Source organism: Labeo rohita, chromosome 10, assembly GCF_022985175.1.
Source record: "Labeo rohita strain BAU-BD-2019 chromosome 10, IGBB_LRoh.1.0, whole genome shotgun sequence".
Classification (NCBI taxonomy): domain Eukaryota; kingdom Metazoa; phylum Chordata; class Actinopteri; order Cypriniformes; family Cyprinidae; genus Labeo; species Labeo rohita.
The window spans coordinates 12,163,228-12,185,195 of NC_066878.1; the positions used below are offsets into that span (position 1 = coordinate 12,163,228).

General features: G+C 36.4%; 1 protein-coding gene across 6 annotated transcripts in view; it reads left to right on the forward strand.

The window, feature by feature from the left end:
- cadm2a (cell adhesion molecule 2a) overlaps positions 1–21,722 on the forward strand; it is a 572,131-nt gene extending 550,409 nt beyond the window's left edge. For 4 of the 6 annotated variants that reach the window (XM_051121608.1, XM_051121604.1, XM_051121605.1 and 1 more), the window contains 3 exons: positions 716–826; positions 15,065–15,184; positions 16,733–21,722. In XM_051121608.1, the coding sequence (XP_050977565.1) occupies positions 716–826; positions 15,065–15,184; positions 16,733–16,851 (350 nt within the window). In that variant the 3' untranslated portion in view covers positions 16,852–21,722. Of the gene's footprint in view, positions 1–715; positions 827–910; positions 1,568–15,064; positions 15,185–16,732 lie in introns of those variants that run through there. The other 2 variants (XM_051121609.1, XM_051121607.1) reach the window with 2 other exon arrangements.
- The last annotated feature ends 246 nt before the right edge of the window (positions 21,723–21,968 follow it).

The following is a 21,968-nucleotide window of genomic DNA, read 5'->3' on the forward strand; positions in this document are numbered from 1 at the left end:
TTGATCTGGTTAGGCACCCAGACTACCCTAAATTAATTTTACCCATCTAGTAAGGATTGGCCACTGTTACAGGTGTAAAGTTAAATATCCACATACTATAAAAAAGCATGGTGTAAATTAGGCTGAAGTCTCTTGACCTCTTGTCAAAAAGTTTTACTTTTTCAGGAAAACACCAGCTGAAAAATTTGCTCTTTTACATTTTTAAAGATGCACTGATATTGAGCTATAAACTGCCCTGATATAAAGATATATTATCAGGAACAAAAGGCTTGTTATGGTGATTGTTCTCCACATTTTCTCCAGTCTGCTGTGCAGACTGCTTTTGAAAGTTCATCAAATATTGATGCTTTTCTCCCTGTATGCGTCTTGCATTTTCCTGCCATTTTGTGAGCAAAACTGTCACTTTGCTATCGACATGAAAGGTTTGATATATTATACACACACCAAACCCATTATCCGTAAACATCATAAAGAAAGATATACATTTCTGGAATGTCAGGTGTCCTGTACCTGCTGTTTATTTCAATAATTTATTCATGTGTGCAGTATTAAATTAAACCCATTCAGTTGCATTCTGTCAGCATGACAACTATTGTGTTTCATTTGTTCCATTGTTATAGGAATGTTTTCTTCCCCTTGCCATTGTTGTTTTGTCTTTTATCCGTCCCTTTTTGTTTACATGTTTGTTGTCATTGTTGTTTGTCACGTACAACAGATGCCCCCACCACATCGTCACCATCCACAACTTCCCCTGCACCCACCCTCCCAGACACTACAGGTCCCTTAGACTCCAAGCATCTCAATTCTGCTGTCACCGGTAACAGAGGTACTGTACAACCCCACTGCCCTTCCTCCTTTTCCGTCTCCCTCATACACCTCCCTATATCTCTCTTTCTTTTCCCCAAGCCAGTTTCCTCTGACTGAAGTTTCCAGCTCCAAGGACACCTGGAGTGTTTTTGTACCCAACGGTCACTCTGCACCTTTCTGTGTCCTCGTTTAGTTCCTGTCTCTTCCTTCCACCATCCACTTGTTCTAACTGTGATTTCTAGCATCTCAAATGTGACACTTTGAGCCCTTTCTGTGTCTTTATCTTTATTTATACAACAGTTCTTTCTGGTCCTCAAATCTGATTGGCTGAGAGGAGTGCAATATTCTAGTGATAACAGAACCCCAACCGTTTCACTGTTTTTATCACTCCACTTGTGGTATGTGTCATGGCAGACGCCCAAATCTACTATAATTTTATAAATAATAGTTTATAGTAAGGCCAGTTCTTCTGGAATTTGTAGCTGGCTCTAATGTCACATGAGATATAATTCATTTTGGGTAAATCTAATGGTCAGTTTTTGGTCTCATTAATCTATTATTTGTTCTAGAGCAAATAGTTTTGGCTGAGGGCAAACTCTCATCATGTTATATTTTGTGTACATTTAACGCTGTATTTCAGAGCGCTGCCTTTGTCTTTTTGTACTTTCATTTTCAAATTATTAACAGAGGCTTGGCCTCTGCTGTTAAACTGTCAAACTGAGATTTGAATCTGTGGTGGAAAGAAGTGGTCAAACTGTTGTATAAACGCAATATCGCACTCATAGCAGTGCGATATGGCTGTATATCGGCATAGCTGTTATTTGTGTCACAGCATGCCGATATACAACCATTGCACGACTGTGAGTGTGATATTGTTCATTCAACTTATCATATTAAAGGTTTGAATCAACAATAAATTCAAATTTCTCATCGTCTGTCGTTTTAAATCTGTAGGCTGTTATTTTCTTTCCGAGGAACACAAAATGATCATTTAAGAATCTTTTAAGAACAGTTTTGTACACAGAAATAGTATTTTCCTGTAAAATGTGCTCCAGAAATCTTTGTTCTTACAGTGTTTTAGTTCCACGTTAAAAAAAAAGTCTTTAGAGGGTCTGAATAGCAGTCCCCATCAGTTATGTACCTAGACACCAAGCCTGTAGACATATCTGTACCATGTGACCTAAGTGTTCTTTAGACTCTTGCAGTGAACGTCCAGTCTCAGGGGTATCAGGTTCGGTTTTGTTTCTTGTTTATGAATGCTTCAGCTAAATATAGACACTGTGATTTATAAATGTATCTAAAATTTTTCACACTCCCCATGGACTCTCCATAAGGTCGTTTGAATGTCTAGCTATTTTCGTGCAACTTGTGAGGGGAATGGTGCAACTTGTACACTAAAACACAAAGGCTGTGCTTGTGTTGTTTCATGGTATCCACACGGTTCCATTCTTACTTGGTTAAATTTGAGGATAACTTGAACTAAACATGGGATTTTGTGGTCTTTGATATAAGATTAACATTTATCCGGCATCAGTATGTTCCTATTCCTGAAGATATCCCAGTTTTATGCCATGCCAGGTTATGCTGAAATTATCCTTTAAAACCAGAATCAACTGGAATGGAAATCAGCAACTTGTGAAGAAATACCGCACATATTCCCTCCGTCGAAAAGGATTTCTCTTGTAGCTTGTAATGCTGAACGTCTGCGGTGTTAACAGATCTTATTTCTCTAAATGCATTAGCAGCTCATTCTCCTGCCCACAATCAATGGGGGCGTACCAGCGGCGAATTTCTGGCCTCATCGTTCTGCCGGGCTTAATGGGAATAATAACTCTTCCTCAAAGAAACACGGGACCCAGACGATGCCATCAGTGCGTCTCCCGTCCCTGTTAAATCTGCCAAATGTGTTTTTATGGCTTGCAAATTAGCTGTGACCTTATGAAGCTGAAAGGTTGAATAAAGTACCGGGGATGCTGAGAATTTAAAATATTTACAGCTCACTTTTCATAATCAGCCTGAAAGCGCCCTGCCGTAGACCCCTGCGCCGTTATTGTCCCACGGAGACGCTTTTACAGGGATAATGATTGGTCATGCCTTTTGTCTTTAGACAGGGAGAGGAAAGTGCAGAAATTTATCTGTTTTAGGGAGGGTCTGGGTCTGGGTTCATTAGCCAGGGCCAGAAATGAAAGGGAGGACAACAAAGCACAGCAGTTTTTGCAAAATTGTTACGAAACTTTTGAAACTTGTCCAGCGTCTGCCAAGCATTACCCGTTTTAATTGGATTTAACTCCAGGACATAAACAGAGAAGGAGCTATCATAGAACTACTGAAGTTTTTGAACCTTTGAAATATGTTGGCTTGAAAAAAACCCAATTATTTCGAATTATGTCCTATTATTTCCGCTGTAGGTCACCGTGGATTCCTCCGAGACCCTTAGTCAAAAGAGACACGTTATACATGGCTGGATACTACTTGCCTCCTGCAAGGAGTCTCACAGTGCGGAGTGGAACATATGTTTCTTGATGCGTTGACCAGAAACCCAGCAATTACTCAACATGGCCACACCACAGGAGCGTAATAGGCAGACGTGGGCCTGTCAGTTGTGGCCTGGATACGGCCTTGTTCATGGGCTGTAATCCCAGTAAGAAGCAAACAAATGAGCAATCCTCAGAGAGTCATTTGCAAGTTCCAACACTTTGTTCCTGGTCTGCAAGCAGTGTGTGCCGCCTTGGAAAGCTTTGTTCATCCAATTAGTGCTTTACGAGAGGTCTAGAGCCGCGTTTGAGTTTGTTGAGTTATTTCTTCAAGTCACATGAATGCTTTTAGCTGCGAATGTGTGAATCACAAGGCAATTCTGCATGATTACAATGACAAATGTAGCCATGATGATAGTCTTTTGCCTTTTGAAGAGATGCTACAACCTTAAACCTAAAACCCTTTATTCTATAGAGAAGTAGGAAAAAAATCTTTCAAATGAATTTCGTATTGTTCCTTAATGCATTTGACATTTGTTACTCATTTGAAAGCAATAGAAAGGATTGTGTTCTTGTTGGTCAGTAAAGTGCAAAGAGTTCAATCATGTCATTTTATTATTGAAACAAAGTGATGGAGGGAAATTGCAGCATTTTGAACTTTTTCCATTAAAAGTTATATAAAATAGAATAGAATTAATTACCCATCTTTTAAATTTATAGGTACAACATACAATTACCATTTAGCTATATTGTGTCTGAAATTTGTATGATTTTTGCCAGTTAACCTAAAATATGTGAGCCTGTACCACAAAACCATTGATAAGGGTATTTTTGGGGGGATAGGACAATATTTGGCAGAGATACAACTATTTAAAAAAAAAAATCTGAGGGTGCAAAAAAGTCAAAATACAAAGAAAATCGCCTTTAAAGTTGTCCAAATTAGGTTCTTAGCAATGCATATTACTAATCAAAAATTAAGTCTTGATATATTTACAATAGGAAATTTACAAAAAATCTTCATGGAACATGATCTTTACTTAATATCCTAATGATTTTTGGCATAAAAGAAAAATTGATCATTTTGACCCGTACAATGTATTGTTGGCTATTGCTACAAATATACACATGCTACTTATGATTGGTTTTTTATTCCAGAGTCACATATATGCTCATTTTTAATTTTTCTGCGTAACTGAGCCTTCGCAAAGAGTTTGATTGACAGGCGATCTGACCAATCATTATGCCAAACAAACCAGACCGGAGAGTAGATTAACAATGGTGAACTTGAACTTGAAAAATGGTGTGTATTGACATCTTCCCGCGGTTGAAACAAGTGTTTTGTGAAGGGTCAATTTGTTAGCACAATGAAATACATTTTGTGATTTTTTTGTGATTATTTGCGATTATTTTGTGGTTATTTTTGACGGCGAAGTGTAAAGACACAAAGCACACCTTGGAGTTTAGGATGAAATGAAATGTGGGAGGGACTCATTATGAACCTTATCAGCTTAGCTCATGAATATTAATCAGCTGACTTAACGTTTGTCCAGTTTGTCCTTTTTGTCCGCTTACACAGAGGCTTCTGCTTAGTCTAAAAGTCTTTAAAATTGCAGCCAGCTGCAATTTTCTTTCTTGGCACAGCAGCAAAGCTCTTAAAATATAGTTATTATCCCCCCCCCCAAAAAAAAAAAAAAAAAAAAGTGGAGAAAAACACTTTAAAATATCTACAAGTGATATAATATTTGCAGTGCCCCTGGGCATAGTCCATCTCTGAGATTTTTGCAGACATTACTTATCCTGTATGAATTAACGATAAACATTACAGACAGTCACTTTAGAGAAATATATCTAGAAAACGCTTTAGAAGCGCAGAGAGAGAATTTCGTTTTGGAAATCATTCATCCTGCTGCTTATCCTCAATAGAAGGATTAAAATGATTTTGAACTTCATATCAATGAACATCTCAGAATTATTGATTTGAGCTCCAAGAAAGGTGTGTTCCAGAATGAAAAAGCGTTTCCTCGGAGGGGCTGCCAGAGGACACCAGCAGAAGCCGGGTCTGTTTAAATGGATAAGTCAAAGTTTCAGCTGCCGTGTCCCTGGAGGGTCAGTTAAATATTGAGAAAGGAGTCCTGAGCGCCCTCCTCTCTCTCCTTTCTGAAAATGACACAACACAGGAGGAATTAAAATGTAATGCAAAGGTCTTTTTCCCTCGGTCACGCAGCACGGTTATTGATGATCTGTCACATTAAGTCATGTCGAGGGAAGACTTATGGTAACAATTTAAAATATAACAGGAAAGGAAAAAAGGAAAATCATTAAACTCTGCCACCGAATATGAATTACGAATAAGACTCTCTTCATTCATTTTGTTTCCGTGGAAAGGAGACACTTTAAGTAATCCTCTGGAAGCCTTGAGCTGCTTTAATTTGCTGAAATGAACACTCGCCATTTCCCGGCATTCGCTGCAGATCAAGTTTGAAGCACGATGGCCTAATTATGATTGTTACAGTGTAACATCTCCAAATCGTTCAGTAACTTGCCTGCTCGTGCCTCTCAGTGGAGAACACCTGTATTTGTTTTCTTTTTGGGTTCAGTCAGTCTGTCTCTCTCCAGACACACTTTTTTTAACCGCAATTAGAAGCTGTAATTTGTTTTGAAAATCTAATTAAACTGTGCTGACCAGCTCAGCGGTCCGCCTTTGCCCCCGTTTAGCTTTAGATCAACTCTCAAGAGCATCCGGTATGTAAATCAGCCCTCTAAAGACTCACAGGTCATTTAAAAGGTTGCTGTGCTGGGCAAAGGGATGTGGAAGACAGACAAGGAGCATTTAGCTATTTTTCTCTTTTCTGCATGAATGGTGAGTGAATGGAATTGTTGATTTGGATGTTCAACTTTTATTTCCTTGATTGGGCCCCCGTGAGAGCTTGAATATAACAGCCGCTTTTTCTTCCTGGCAACAGTTTTCCATTAGACACAATTGTCAAATGTTCTTTCTCAGCAGAAAATGGAGAATAATTGGCTTATTAAACAGTGCATTAAGCCATTATTTATCTTTATTTATATATTTACAGAGTCCTAGAGTCATCTAATGTTATTTAATTGGCTGGCTTTTACTGTTGTCACTGTGTCATGAAGTGAGTCTGCACATGGTTTGTTGACATGACATGACATTTTTTCACTGTCCCATGAGATAAAAATGAATATACTTAATATTGTCGTTATTTAAAATGCTGTAAATCATTAAACATTTCTTTGTCTTACATGGAACTGTTGTTATAAAAGCTACAGTGTTATTTGAATTTTTTAATTTTTGAGCCAAATGTCAAAATTGTCCTATGGTGTGACTGTCTCAAGCATGGTTCGATAAATCACAACTTTTATAAATTAAAAAGAAAGGCATAAAAATGTTACAAAAAAATACCTCTGGTATAAAAGTGTCTATTTTAGAAAATGGCAATCATTTTTTCATCCATATATTTCTGAAAGTGTAGGAACTTCCTTTTCTCTCTGAAAACCATGTCCTATGGTGCGAGAACATATCCTGATTTTCCAGAAAAAAACTTTTATTAGCTGAAGGACCCCATTTATGATCATGTTACTGAAGCCCCTTGTCAAGCCCATTACATGAGCACATGGTCAATTTTTGTCTCAGAATTGTTCAAATATTTAACTTTTTCAGAAACCACTACAAAAGTGTTATGTTTTGTTGTCCTTTGGTGTGACTCCTAAATTATATTTTTAATTAAAAACTGTATGTTAAACTACATAATCATGGAAAATTATGCAAATGTCTCTTGCAAACCGCTAATGACAGGTTAGCTTGGAATAGCAAGGTCATTAATTGACACAAAAAGCTGAAAAGTCCTATGGTGTGATAGAAAATGTCCTCCGGTGTGACGCCTGTACTAAGATTTCACACCAGAGGACAAGGTCTCTTTAAAAAACATTTTAAATAATTAAATAAGATTTGTTTAACCCTTAAATGCATGACTGTTTTGCCAATCACTATTACATATTTGCGTCTTTAGCGACCTGGACCTATTTATTGCATGCATTTAGTCATCAGATATTTTCATATTTTTGCACATAAAACATATACTTACACTATTACACACCTGGCGTCTCTACCGACCCTATACACATGTAAAAAAAAAAAAAAATCAGAAAACAGACATTCTTTTATATCTTTTTTTTTTCTCTTTTTTATTGTTTATAATGAATAGAATACTATTAATAGGAATACTAAGAAAGCTGATGTGAAATTTTAAAAAATGAAGGAGGGAGAAGGTAGTAAATAACATCCCGGGGTATGCATTTGAGGGTTGACTCCTTTTTATTCACGAAAACAGAAATAATTGAGGGAATTATGCCTTAAAAGAGTAGCTATATAGTTTTAAAAACTTCATTCACATCCTAATGAATAGTTTCAATCATATATCAATAATATTTAGCTGTATCATAAATATCAATCATATTTAGCTGTGCTGCACATGCAGCAGGGGGGCTAGTTTCAGTAACATACTGATTGACTACGAGACTGAATTTTGTTGAAAATTATTTTTTGTTTAAAAGAAAAAAACGTTGTTATTGTTTGTATCAAACTTAAACTTTCTTTCTCATTTGACAAGTTCAAAATTAAGTATAAATACTTTAATAACTACCATTTCTGTCCTTTAGTTTAACATAATGCCCTATGGTGTGATGCACATAAAATAACCACAGATTTGTTTAAAAATATCTTAAAAAAACAGTTGAGTATTGCAGTATGGGAGATTGAAATATATCTCATCTTAAAAAGGTTTCATTTTTAGCGGTTTTGAACAGATGACAGCAAAGCATGTCTTCTTGACAAAGTTTGTCTTGAAATTGTCCAACAAGTCATGGGGAAAAAATGATGTTAATTATAATTTCATATTAATAATTAACAACATATCAAGTGTCTAACAATGAAGATAAATCTCTCTCATGCTATTTATATATTATTAAGAGGGTTTTTATTCTTAATTTTTGCTATGTCATAGGACAAATTTATGGTACAGTTCAGTAAAAATGTAAAAAAATAAATAAATAAATAAATAAAAAAAAGATTTGACAGTTAGGGACCTTTTATATTTTCTCAGACTTCACACTACATAAATATATGCATTTCTTCTTCAAAAATGGTCTTTTACAAAAAAAAAGAAAACATTTTACTTGCTATTTGTCAACTACCTACATGCAGAAAGAGAACTATAAGGAGCTATAGGATCTTCAAGTCTAAGGCAGAATACTCGTATGCCTTCCTAGACAGAAATGATGCTGTAATGCCCATTAACTGGGAAATCAGCCAACGCTATGCTTTTAGATTGTTCAAGAGCCTGTAAAATACTCATAAAATACCTGTAAGATGTTTTATTAACCTGTTTCTGGGGGCTTGCACATTCTAAGAATGTCTATAATACCTAGACAAAGCCATCCATTTGTATTTCCCATTCATCTCAATGGCAGCTTCTCATCATTTTGTCCACAAAACCATATCCAAAATAATGGCAGTTTACCCTAGGATATGTCAGCTTTAATCCTCTGTTTCTGATAGAAGAACTGCAAACCTCCAAATTTTGTTTCATTTTAGATCCCAGTTTTAATATAAAATAAGTGTTTATGTGTAATTTCTGTGCCAGTGGCATCAACAAATGGAAGTGAAAAAGGTTACTGTTACTCTCTGACCTCTGTCTGCCATTGGTTGTTTGAACAGATAGTCCCGCCCAAAACTCCAGTGTACCTATTTATAGTTTATTTATAGTCATCACTGCATATTACGTTAAAGGATTAGTTCACTCCTGAATTAAAATTCCCTGATAATTTACTCATCCCCCATGTAATCCAAGATGTTCATGTCTTTCTTTCTTCAGTTGAAAAGAAATTAAGGTTTTTTAAGAAAACATTCCAGGATTTTTCTCCATGTAGTGGACTTCAATAGGCATCAGTGGGTTGAAGATTCAAATTGCTGTTTCAGTGCAGCTTCAAAGGGCTACACACAATTCCAGCCAAGGAATAAGGGTCTGGTCTAGTAAAACAATCGGCCATTTTCTAAAAAAAAACCACAAATGCTTGTTTTGCATTATCTCTGTAATGCACATATAGTTCTCCATCTGTGTAAACTCCATCTCATTTTCTTCTCCAACTTTAAAATCATCCAACATTGTTCCTTCACCTTTTTTGAAAAGGGCGTTTGACTTTCTTTGCATGTTCGCTTTGTCAACCATATAGTGCTGTATTTCTGCTTACATTACATGTGCATGATTCCATAATGAGTGAGGTCGAGCTAGTGCAAGATGAGCATTTGTGGCAAAAAGTATATACTTTTTTTTATTTTTTTTATTTTTTTTTTAGAAAATGACCTATCACTAGATAATACCCTTATTTCTTGGCTGGGATCTTGTAGAGCCCTTTGAAGCTACACTGAAACTGCAATTTGGACCTTCAACCCCCATCTATATAGAGAAAAATCTTGGAATGTTTTCCTCAAAAACCTTAATATCTTTTCTACTAAAGAAAAGAAGACATCAGCATTGTGGATGACATGGGGAGAGTAAATTATCAGGAAATTTTAATTCTGGAAGGTTTGAACATTTAAAATTTGCATATTAAAATCTCTCAAATATTAAAATATATAAACAAAATACATAAACCTTATTCTGAGGTTTAAATTTGTAAATAACACATTTGAATGTGGAGGTTTGCAGATGTTCTTAGACACAGAGGACTAATGTTGATGTATCTCATGGTAAACAGCTTAATATCCAGCAGAGTTTCTAATCAAGTCTAATGAGCGCACACTTAAACTCATAATTTGGTTAATAACACTATCTTTCCATTCCACTGCATTTTACAATTTATGCGTAATTTGGTTTGCTTCTGGTTGATTGTGGCGGAACATTTGAATCCAAGAGTCAGAGCAAATCATGCGTGCAGCAATCAAATCATAAATGCCATTGAATAGCTTGTGCAGGGTTTTCATATAAGGTGATTTATTGGGAGCTCTCCATTGAATTTGCCTTCCGCATAGAGGGCGATGTTTTGATATGTTACAATTCTTTCGGTAGGCCGACCATCTTTCTGCACCTTTCAATTTGGAAGCACATCAGCGGTCGCCCTGTAAATGTTAATTTCCAGTGTTCGATTGTACCATGAAGGTGAAGCTTTCCAGTTCAGCACTTTCTCTGTTACTGTCTTTCAATAGCTCGCCGATGTAAAGAAGATCACCGAAGCGTTGACGTTCACTTTCGTACATCCATTTACACTCAGCCCACGCTCGTCGTCTCCCTTTAAGGCATTTATACAAATATCTCGGAGATTACCGTAAAAATAATCTCCTAGACAGCATGTGCCAGTCTCCCGAATTAGCATGTGGAGTTAATGGTAACGCTCACCTTGAAATGTCATCCCGACAAGAGCGCAACATGGCCGCCCCTGCTGCTCCTGCCCCCTGAGGCCTCTTTGTAACCCCTGCCATGTGGTTTTGTTAAAAGACTGCTTCCTGCATGTTTCTCCTCTGAAACCGTTTCCTTTAAGAATTCATGTGACCGCAGGGGTTCGCACTCGCGCTGGGTGCTGTTGCTGTTCAACGTTGTTTAGCCGCTGCCGGATTGAAAGCCTCTTCTCAGATGCGCCGCTGGCGAGTTTATATCCCACGCCATCGAAGTGGTGCAGTTTCACTGACGTTAATTTGTTACATTTGCCAGAGCCACACAATGCAGGGGCCAGGGGATGAAATTATGAATATTAAAATAAGAATGTGCGTGTGGTTCTTCAATATTAAATCATAAGGGAAGGACTGTCGCAGGCCTTATTAAAAGATAATGTGTGCTGGGGGAGAGGAAACATATCAGTTCTCTGCTGGTGGATCCCACTATGTTAAGCCCACTGCATGTCTAAGGACAAACGCTCTGATGAGTTGAGCCTGTGTGCGGTGCAGAAGAAGAGGAAAAGAAAGCAAAATGCAGGATGCGAATTGCAAGGGGTTTGGGTAAGAAGTTCAACCTTGAACTCTATCTAGGAAGTCAAAACAAAAGATGAAAGTGCATATCCAAATATAAGTTTATATGAGTAACGATTCCTTCGATTTTTGACACTAGCCGATTTTGAACACTTCATAGCTTGCATGCTGATTTAAGTTGCATGATTATTGTAGGTAAAATATGAAGTATGAATTTTTTATTATTCCAATGACATGAAATGGTCGCACTCAGCGAGCTACTGGCTGTACACTGTAAAAAAAAAAAAAATGTTGAGTCAACTTAAAATAATTTGTTACCTGGCTGCCTTAATTTTAAGTTTAGTCAACTCAAATAAGTTTAGTCAACTTGAAATGTTAAGTTGTACTAAGTGACAAAACTTAAAATTTTAAGGCAGCCAGGTAACAAATTATTTTAAGTTGACTCAATTTTTTTTTTTTTTTTTCCCTGTTGCTTTTGAACTTGGAATATATACACCATATACAATCGAAATATAAAATACTGATACGATTCCTCATTGTGGGGTTTTGGGTGTAATTTTCAGTCGGCAACAAGAGAAGCGATGTAAGTCTTCACTGCTTTCTTAGCAATAAGAAGAGAAGAAGAGAATGGGAAGATGTCTGTGGACAAATATAACTTCCTAAAGAAAGTCTTTGTTCTCTCCACTTTAGCCCTTTGAGGCTTTAAGTAGACCACAGCTACTAAAAAAGCTTACAAACAGCGTAGACAAGAAATGCTAGATACCATCCTGGCAGACATGCCGACGCTTGTCATGATGCCGCAGCCACTGAAGGAGTTTATCAGTGAAGATTTCACTTGATACTTGGGGCGTTTAGACTCCTTGTGGTGGGAAAATCGATGGTACGGCATTTGGTTTACGCCTATGGTTATATCCATCACTACCTGTAAGCTCTTTCAGTTGCTGTGGTCATATCAGTGGTCATATGTGGTCGGTATTATATTTTAAGAGTTGTGTTGCGGTGAAAATAGCAACAGGTAGTGCCAGTAGCTCACTGAGTGCAACCATTTAACATCATTGAAATAATGGCGCCCCTATAGTCCAAAATATGTATAAAACGATGTGTATTTTTTAAATAACGTAAATCTTTCATAGGTTTTCTACATTACAGTTTTATGCAAAAGTTGTGGAACCCCTTGAAGAATATGTGAAAATCTTAACAAAATATTTTTTTTTTTCTGATGAACAGTGCTCAGTTTAACAAACAAAGAAAAAAACAGTCGTAGATTGTCCAGGTAACCCAATATTAAGAACCAAGCGTTCCCAAACTTTTGCATTTGGTTATTTTTATAATTTTTTTTTTTTTTTTTTTTTGTCTTGTGGACATCTTTTTTGTAAAATATCTTACTCAGGACAATACTAAATAAAAAATAACATAGCCATGCATGTCCTAATACATGGGGTTCTGTTCAAAATTAGATGGAGGTGAAAAGTGGTCAAACTAAAAAATTGTCCCCCCCTTTTTAATAAATCTTATTCTATAAATAATTTATTATAAGTAGGTATACCACAAGACAATGCAGGCTGCATAAGACAAACCTTAAAAGTTCACTCCCTGAAAATTAAAAAAAATGGACTTTGATCATTAAAAATCAAAACTTTTGTATTGTTAGGTTGCATGATTAATTGGAGGAAAAACTGTGGAGTTTTCTGAACATTAGACCTTTATCTAATCTTTATCTATCTTATCTTTTTCTGAACATTGTGACATTTATCACTTTATTACTAATATTATAATATATTAATATAATACTAATACTAATATAATATTACTAATATAATTCATTACAAGTATATATAAAGACAATACAGCTTGCATAACACCTCCACGGACCTCAAAAAGTTAATATTACTTTAAAATTGTTTAAAATCCTATAAAATTTGACCCCCCTCTGAAAGTCATTGTATAATTTACACTCTGTGAAAGTGTGAGATCTGGAACTGCTTGCTACTCTTGTTTTGCTTTGACTAATGAAATGAACTGTGTAACTCCTTCTCTCTAACTGTAGAAATGATCCTTAATATAGTTAGAGATTACCAGCCCTCTCACAGTGTCAGTGGACTCGCCCTAGTACGGCACTCAGCACGGCAACCCCACTGTGTGTTGATAAAAATAGAGCGAGGACAGAGAAGGGCTAATTATCACAACACTGAGGGTTGTGCTTGAGATTCACAGTGTATTGTTCAGGGACAAAAGTGTCTGTACACAGTACTGATATTTCATATAGCAGTGCCAAGAATTAGTTTTGTTACATTTCTCATTTGGAAAATTAGAGTTTGGTGTGAAAACGCTCTCATTTTAGTTGAAGAGGCATAAAGGCAAGGCTGTTTGATAGCCGAACTAAAACTCACACGCACCTGCAGTGACGATACTTTTTAAGACTTAAGTTTGATTTATTGATGTCATAAAAATTGAGAGAGTTTAATACCACGGCCTTTCACCGTTGGAAATTCAGAAACATGCGCCTGTCAGATACGAGTAGCCGTTCCACATTTCATATTTCAGCGAGCCGCTAAAAGGGTGATAGAGATCTGCACATATTTTGTTTTTTTTTATTGTGATTGATTGTCACAAGGAAGTCAGATGCAGCTTGTAGGTTTTATACTCCTCCTGTAAACACAACAAAGAGAAGAAATGCTATTATTGAGAGAGAGAAAAAACAGCAAGTCTATGAGATGTCAGTCGGAGGGATGGAGCCGGCGCGCCCGGCCGATGTCGAACCGAGGTGGGATTCTCCATTACCGAAATGAGAGCTGATGGACTGTTTGAATGCCTCTCTGGCCCTGAGTTTATCCCGGCTTTGTGCGATTGATACAGTAATTGCAGGCAGTGATTAGGAAGCTCCCGCAGCACAAAGCGCAGGCCGGATTAAACGCACACACTGTGGCAGATGCAACGCATGCTGTCAATTATAATATACCACTCCAAATGGCACTAAGCAGGGACATAATAAAAAACCACAGCTCAGAGAGAGAAAGGAGACAAGCCCATCTTATAAATTAACAATACGCTTGGAGGTTCAAATGCTTTGTCTGGTTGGGGATGAAATAAAGTCGCCCACAATTTGAACAGCAGGTCTTGTCTTCCATAACCAAGTGCCTTGGCCAACGACTCAAGAGCTTTATTCTACTCTGCACAGTCTTAAAAATAAATGGTTCCATGAAGAACTTTAACATCCATGGAACCTTTCCATTCCAAATGGTGGAAAAAGAATCTTTAGATTCTTAAATGTTCAAACAAACAAATCTGTTCACTGAAAGGTTCTTTAAGTGGTTCTACTATTGCTATGAAAACCACTTCTTGGAACCTTTATTTTTAAGAGTGTATAGTCAAAAATGGAAATATGGACTCAAATGCCTCATCAATATATACATGAGGAGCATTGCATCTCAAAACCATTGACGATGACCTTCCTCAGCAGCTTTTGGAAAGATTTTCCTCTGAAACAACTTTTGACCATGTGTTTGTTAGTTACGAGCAGCTGACGACGGTGTGTTTGTTGTGGCCCAAGTCTTCCTCTTTACTTTCATTCTGGGCATGCATAGATCCCTGTCAGACCGCCATATGGCTTGACCTGTCAGTTCAGAGAGACTTTACACTCTTTGACCAGCCCTAACTGCAGTTGAGCAGACAGGAGAGGGCTTTAGCTTTAGTCCAAACTATTTGTTGTCAACCTTCTGATGTTTCGGAAGGTAAAAGTATGATGAAATGAGGAAGGTTACCAACTATGCTTTCTCCTCTTCTCTCTCTCTCTCTCTTACAGATCCTAATGCCCTGCCAGGCCCGCCAGACCACGCTCTCATTGGTGGAATAGTCGCTGTCGTCGTCTTTGCCACTTTGTGCTTAATTATTGTATTGGGACGCTACCTGGCACGGCATAAAGGTAAGATCTTAAATTTCTGTAAAATGTATATAAAGTAATACTCAAAAATACATCCTTTATAGTGGGCTTCATAACCTGCAAAGAAGCAGTTTTAATATTTCAAATTTAAAACAAAGGAACGTTTTGAAAAACTAGTAAAAGTCATCAAAGCAAAATACTCAGCACAACTGAGACATTTTGAAATGTATATACATTTTCTTCAAATATTTTTCATTATTACTGCATAATACAGTTATATACACTTAAATATTACAATAATTTCTGAAGGATAATGTGATGCTAAAGACTAGCGTAATTGCTACTGAAAACTAAGCTCTTTTAAGTATAATAATATTTCACAATATTATTGTTTTTACTATATTTTGATCAAATAAATGCAGTCTTGGTGGCCATAAAATACTTATGGATGCCCATTTCCGGCTCTGATTAAAAAATGTAAAAAGGTAATTGAAACTTTTTAAATTGCAATTTTGACTTTTTTCTCAGAATTGCATGATACAAACTTTTAATTCTAGCTTTTTTTTTCCTCAGAGCTGTAAGATATAAACTCACAATTGTGAGTTAAAAATTCAGAATTGCAAGATATAAACTCAACTGCGGAAAAAAAAATAATTGCGAGGTTCTCTGACTTTTTTTCTCGGAATTGCAGTATCTAACAATTCTGACTTTATAAAACATAATTGCAAGTTTTTAAGTCATAATTGTGAGATATAACTTGCAATTGCGAGGAGAAAAAAAAAAGAATTGTGAGATACAAACTATTGCTGAAAAAAATTAGGAAAAAAGAATTGTGAGTTTATATCTCACAATTCTGGAAAAAGTCAGAATTGCAAGATATAAACTCACAACTTTAAGAAAAAAGTTATAATTGCGAGATATCTCTCGCAATTCTGAGAGAAAAGTCTTGCTGAAAAAAAGAATTATGAAAAAAAGAATTATGAGTTTTCATCTAGCAATTCTGACTTTATAACTCACAATTGCGAGTTTATCTTTCACAATTCTAAAAAAAGTCTGAATTCCAAAAAAAAAGTTAGAATTGCAGGATATAAACTCGCTATTCTAAGAAAAAAGTCAGAATTCTGAAAAAAAAAAAACTTTATAACTCACAATTGTGAGTTTGTCTCTCACAATTAAAAAAAAAAGTCTGAACTGCAGAAAAAGAAAAGAGAAAAAATCTTGCAGTTCTGACTTTATAACTCACAATTGCGAATTTATCTTTCACAATTTAAAAAAAGTCAGAACTGTGAGATATAAACTCACAATTCTGAGAAAACTGCAAGATTGTATCATGCAGTTCTGAGAAAAAAATCTGAATTGTGAGATAAAAAGTCGCAATTGCATTTTTTTTTTTATTATTCAGTGGTAGAAACAAGCTTCCATAGATACTTCTTTAAAAAACATTTCAAATCTTGATTATTCTAAACTTTTGACTTGTTTCATTTTCACAAGTGGTCTCTTTTGGACTATATTCCGCATAAATAGGTATTGTAAAATTTCAGTGACATGTAAAACAATTCTTCAATCCAAGACCTTGTGGGTTTTTTCCAGGCACGTATTTGACAAACGAGGCCAAAGGAGCGGATGACGCCCCGGACGCAGACACAGCCATTATCAATGCTGACGGCAACCACGCACACGCAGAAGAAAAGAAAGAGTATTTCATTTAGACTGCAAGTGGCACTGCACTCCTCTCTCTCTCTCTCCTCTCGTTCCTTCCCTCCTTCCCTGCACCGTGTAGGAACTTCTTCAGACAGCAGCGGAAGCTTCTTCTCATCCTTCTTTTCCATTCAGTTTGTTTTCATTTCAGTTCGGATTTCTTTTGCTTAATTTTTTTTCGATAACAGCTCACCTGCTACTTTTTACGAGCAACTTATTTGCTGAAGATGTCACCTTTTGTAATCATTAAATAGCTGTAAAACACCCCAAAGTAGTACAAAAAAAGTCGAAATCTCCAAATATGTAAAAAGAAAAGAAAATAGTCAGCAGCCATTTTTCAGTAAGGACTCGCCCTTCATTCTCTCACAGTGCCTAAATATACAGATGTCCGCTGAGTTTCAGTCAATGCCTTCATGTTTGTCAGGCCTCTGATTGGTTGCTTGCTTTTTATCTTCAGCGTTATGATTTTTAAAAAAAATGTTTTGTGCTGTTACTTTTTTTTTTTTTTTTTAATAATTTCTACTTTGATTTTGGTTGTGATTCATGCTGAATCCATTATTGTGATGTTTCTCCCAAAAGAAAAAAATGATGTACAGTAGTAAAAATATACTCAGACTTGAAGTGAGGGAGGTTCCCTTTTTATTCTACAGATTTTTAGGTGTTAATAATGTTATCGGTACGTAGAGACGCTCCATTTTCCAAATAACCATTACATGATGTGAAACCGACAGCTCTCACACTATGGCTAAAATCAGTATTTTGTACTTGAACTGTAGATATTGGTACGTAAATGAATAGCTCCACAGAAGGTCTCAGTGTGTTCCACCGAAAATCACCTTGTATTTTTAAATTAGTTGAAACCGTTAGGTTTACCAACTCTGGTCACCAAATAAACCATAGTGAATTAGCAACCAGGCAAAGAGAGAAAGAAAGAAAAAGCCCAGTTGTGTGTTTGTGTAGTACGATGATGCATCTCCACTGCTTGCTTCTGCAGCAGTCTGTGTATTCCTGATCGGCCCCCGGTCTGCGAGCCTCCCCATACGCAGCGTTGTCATAACAACAGATCCACGGTCGAGGTGGGAACCATCTGATATGTCATCCTTTCAGCTGTTTACACAACCGTTGTGCCGAACACTAGAAATCTCACAACACAGAAAGTCATATTTAACACAAACAAGTAGTGTGCAACTATTTCAAAGCTCTTAAACCCGGTCAGATCTATATACAGTCCATGAAAGATCCCAAAAACGTTTTATGCAAACCTAAACATTTCACAAACGTTGTAATAATGTGCAAGTCTCACTCATTTTACAGCACGAGTTTTAGGCCAATCAAAAAATAAGCACAAATGCACATCAACTCAGTCATGAATTGGTAAAAAGAACCAACTTTGATTTTCACCACCCAAAACTGGACATCAGTACGCTTTATGGTCACTGAAGTCACAGGTTATGTTAATGTTTGGAAGTGTTTTTGAAATTACGGTATCTATTTCTGTTCTTTTCTTGATTTCTATGATGAATAGACAACCTTGCTAAGGCTGTATAATATATCTGCTAAATGTGGTAACTAGTGAAAATTGTTGTTAGACCTTGGGATCCCTAATTCCATCAAGTTTGTATATTAGCTGATCTAAATATTGGTGGGGAAAAAAATCGTTAATTTTTTCATCCTATTTGTCATTAAAAGATTCTCGACAACTTTGCTTTAGCTCAAGGCGTGTATATACTGTACAAGTATCACATTTTGGTAAAGCATTTTTGAAAGATTGTTTTTGTTCGACTCACAATGTAAATTATTTAATTTCACTTAATCGAAAACCACTCGATGAGTTCGACGGCATTTGTGACAGCAATGGAAACGGCAACGCTAAATATTTGTCCACCTGATCTCAGGACGAAAACGTTTTGTGGATTTTCATGAGACATGAAATATGTACCAATAAGTACATATCACTGCAGTTTCCAACAGAAATGTCCACTGAGTGGCGCTAAAAGATGAACGTACATATGTGGCATGGGTTTGTACGTCACCGCAGTTCTGACTTGAAATGTCCATTGAGTGGCGCTATAACTCTAATGCTAACATATAGTATAATGATAATATTAACAAAAGTGAATGTGACGTAAAAACGCAATCGCGAGCATGCCGGTTTAGCTTTGTTTTTCGATCTGTCATCTTTCAGATCTTTCATCGTAAGTCATGTTTTTCACAGGATTCGTACCCAAAGATTCCACATTCTGAGTCCAATACCTTACCGGCTGAGCTACCGAGCAAGCTTGTTATGCGTGGAAAGCGAAACATACGGTGCTGTAATCATAACTGTATGAAAACGGTTACAAGCAGAAACTGCAGTTATATACTTATTGGTACGGATTTCGCGTCTCGCGAAATTGTTCCCACAGGTACATTTTTGTCATGAGATCAGATGGGTACTTGTTGAATGGGAGACTTTAAAACACTTTTACCTGATGTTCGTTTGTAAATGATGACGAATAGTGTTCATACTTGCTTTCGCAGTCTGTTCTCACATATGAAATATCACTGAAGCTTATCAAACCAATAGATGGTCAAGCTTTAATTTTTCATAGTAATATCTCAATACGTCTTTTCATTTTAGTCATAATGCACCACTATAACACATATCACTTCCATATACAAGTATGTTACTCAAATGTTATTGTCTCGTCACATGTATCCCTAATATGTGTGAATATATTAATGGCTAGGAATAAAGGAGTCACTGGGCTGTGTGTTATCAATCAGATTACATACTTCTTAAGGCCAAACCGTTTATCAGTGCACAAAAAAATCATCAGTTTAAGCCTTATGAAACAACCGCTGACATGCTATTCAAGCCACGATTACCTTTAATTTATTTCTTTATTCTGCTACTTTCGCTTTCTCAAAGCCGTCTGCCTGGCATAATAACTGCTAACTATGTTTGGTACTTGTCTGTCTGATTGTGACGCTGACCTAATGCTGCCTTTGTGGTCAGTAAATCACATGCTATTATAAAGAAAATACATCCACTTGCTCAGATTTTGACCCGTTACAGGACATACTCGTTTCTAAGAAAAAATAAATCAGCTTCTTTTATCACCATAATTGCCTTTGTGTTTGTAGTGGGAGCTTCATGCTGTTTGGTTTCAGCTGTTATGGGTTCTTGTTTCATTGAAGACTGGTTACCCAATGCCTGCTTGTTTCTTTTCCTTCAAACTCTTCTTTACACATTGCATGTTATTATTGTCACCTCATATTTGCTTTTTAATGCACCAGAACACATTTCAAGTTTGAAGTTTTTTGCTCAGCTAGTGATTGATGGCCTAAACATTAACATTTAAAGTTTTGGATAAAACCTGGGATTTATTCAGCGAATCAGTATTGTAATTTGCCATTTAAATCCCCAGTATATATACTATAGCTGGTATGGAAAGATTGTGATTATGAAAATACAAACCATACAATTTTAATAACGGCAAGGTATATTGAAATCAATTATGGTGTACTGATTTGAATAGTACTGTATCAATGTGTTCTGAATTAGTCACTTATGAGATTACATAAAAGTTATGATGCTCTCTATGTAGGCAGCTCACTAGGTTTTGGAAGAGAGATCAAATTTTGTCAGCCAGAAACATTTTTGAGAGTCTGCAAGTGACAGTTCATGTACAACTGCTATAGCACTATGTTGTGGATGCAGACTGAACTTTATGATCTGGGGGAAAAAGTTTTCATATGTTCGAATTTGTTTTTCTTCCTGACAGATGTTAAAAATATAGACTGTACCAGTACTAGCAAAGTAATGAAAGTTTCCCTAAGAACCATCTAAAATGCACCATTTATGATTACCTTAAAATTTGAAAATCGTATAATGCTTTTGCTTTCATCTGCTTTCTTTTCATTTACTGAAAGGCTTAGGGTTTGGTATATTTCATGCAATGAAATAAAAGCATTTGTTTATAAAAACATCTTTTTTAACAAACCGCCCTGTTTTTAAAACAGAACTGTAACTGTTAATCAAAAATGTTAATTTATGTCACCCTGTTACATTCTTTGCATCTCAGGTATGAAGCGTTTTTCTTTCTATTTTAACACATACAGGGACCTCATACCAGTTTATTTTGATTTTATTAATCATGCTGCATTTACCATCATTATATTCACACTAATATCTTAGTGTTTATTTAATGCTCTTTTTTCCATGCCAGTGTGTGTATATATGCTTGTTTATTCATATCACACAAGCTGTATATTGTTTAAACATATCCGCATAATAAAGCAAGGCTGCCCAGTTGCTGTAACGATCCGTTGTGAAATTTAGACCAGAAAAAAGATGCACTCTAATTTAGCTTGTAAATGTGTTACATGAAGCGGGCAGTTGTCATAATAAGGACACGCTACAAGTAGGTCAAGATCAAATAGTTTGAAGGAAACGCTGTTCTCACAGTTTTTCGCATGACCTTGCTAGAATTAGCTGCACCGACGACACCACAATGCACACAGATCCAGAAACGTCTGTAGTTCAGATGTAAAAGATAAACAGACAAGCGCTACTTAAATTTCACCATGTTCCTCTCACGTTGCAAAACTATTCTGTGTGCCAGTGAAGCAGATGTAGTGGGTAGCATACTGTGCACTGGTAGATGGAGTACCTGGTTTTTAAGCAAACGGCCTCCCTAGCTCTTGAAATGATAGTGGCTTCAGAACACGAAGGGTTTGTGCTTCTTGTAGCAAGCTGAAATGAAAACGCCTCATTTTGTTTCTTTTCTTTTTGTTTTATTTTTTAAATGTGTTCCTTGGTGTATTCATTTGGTTCGAAATTCGATTTTAAGCCTAATTCACATGTATGGAATGAAATTGTTAAATAAATAAATGCCAAAATTTTCTTGTCTGTGCTTCTTTCTGTCTAAACGTAACACAATTCATTTGGATTAGCTCCAGTCATTTTTGCTGTCTGTCCATGTATCTGTATAACCACAGAAATATCAACCACCCAGAAAAAAAACAAAACAAAAAAAAAACATTCAGAACAATGATCTGCATAGCAACACCCTAGTTATAAACTTCCACACCAACACGCCTTTCAGCACCCTAGGAACCACCTAGAACACCTTAGCAACAAGCA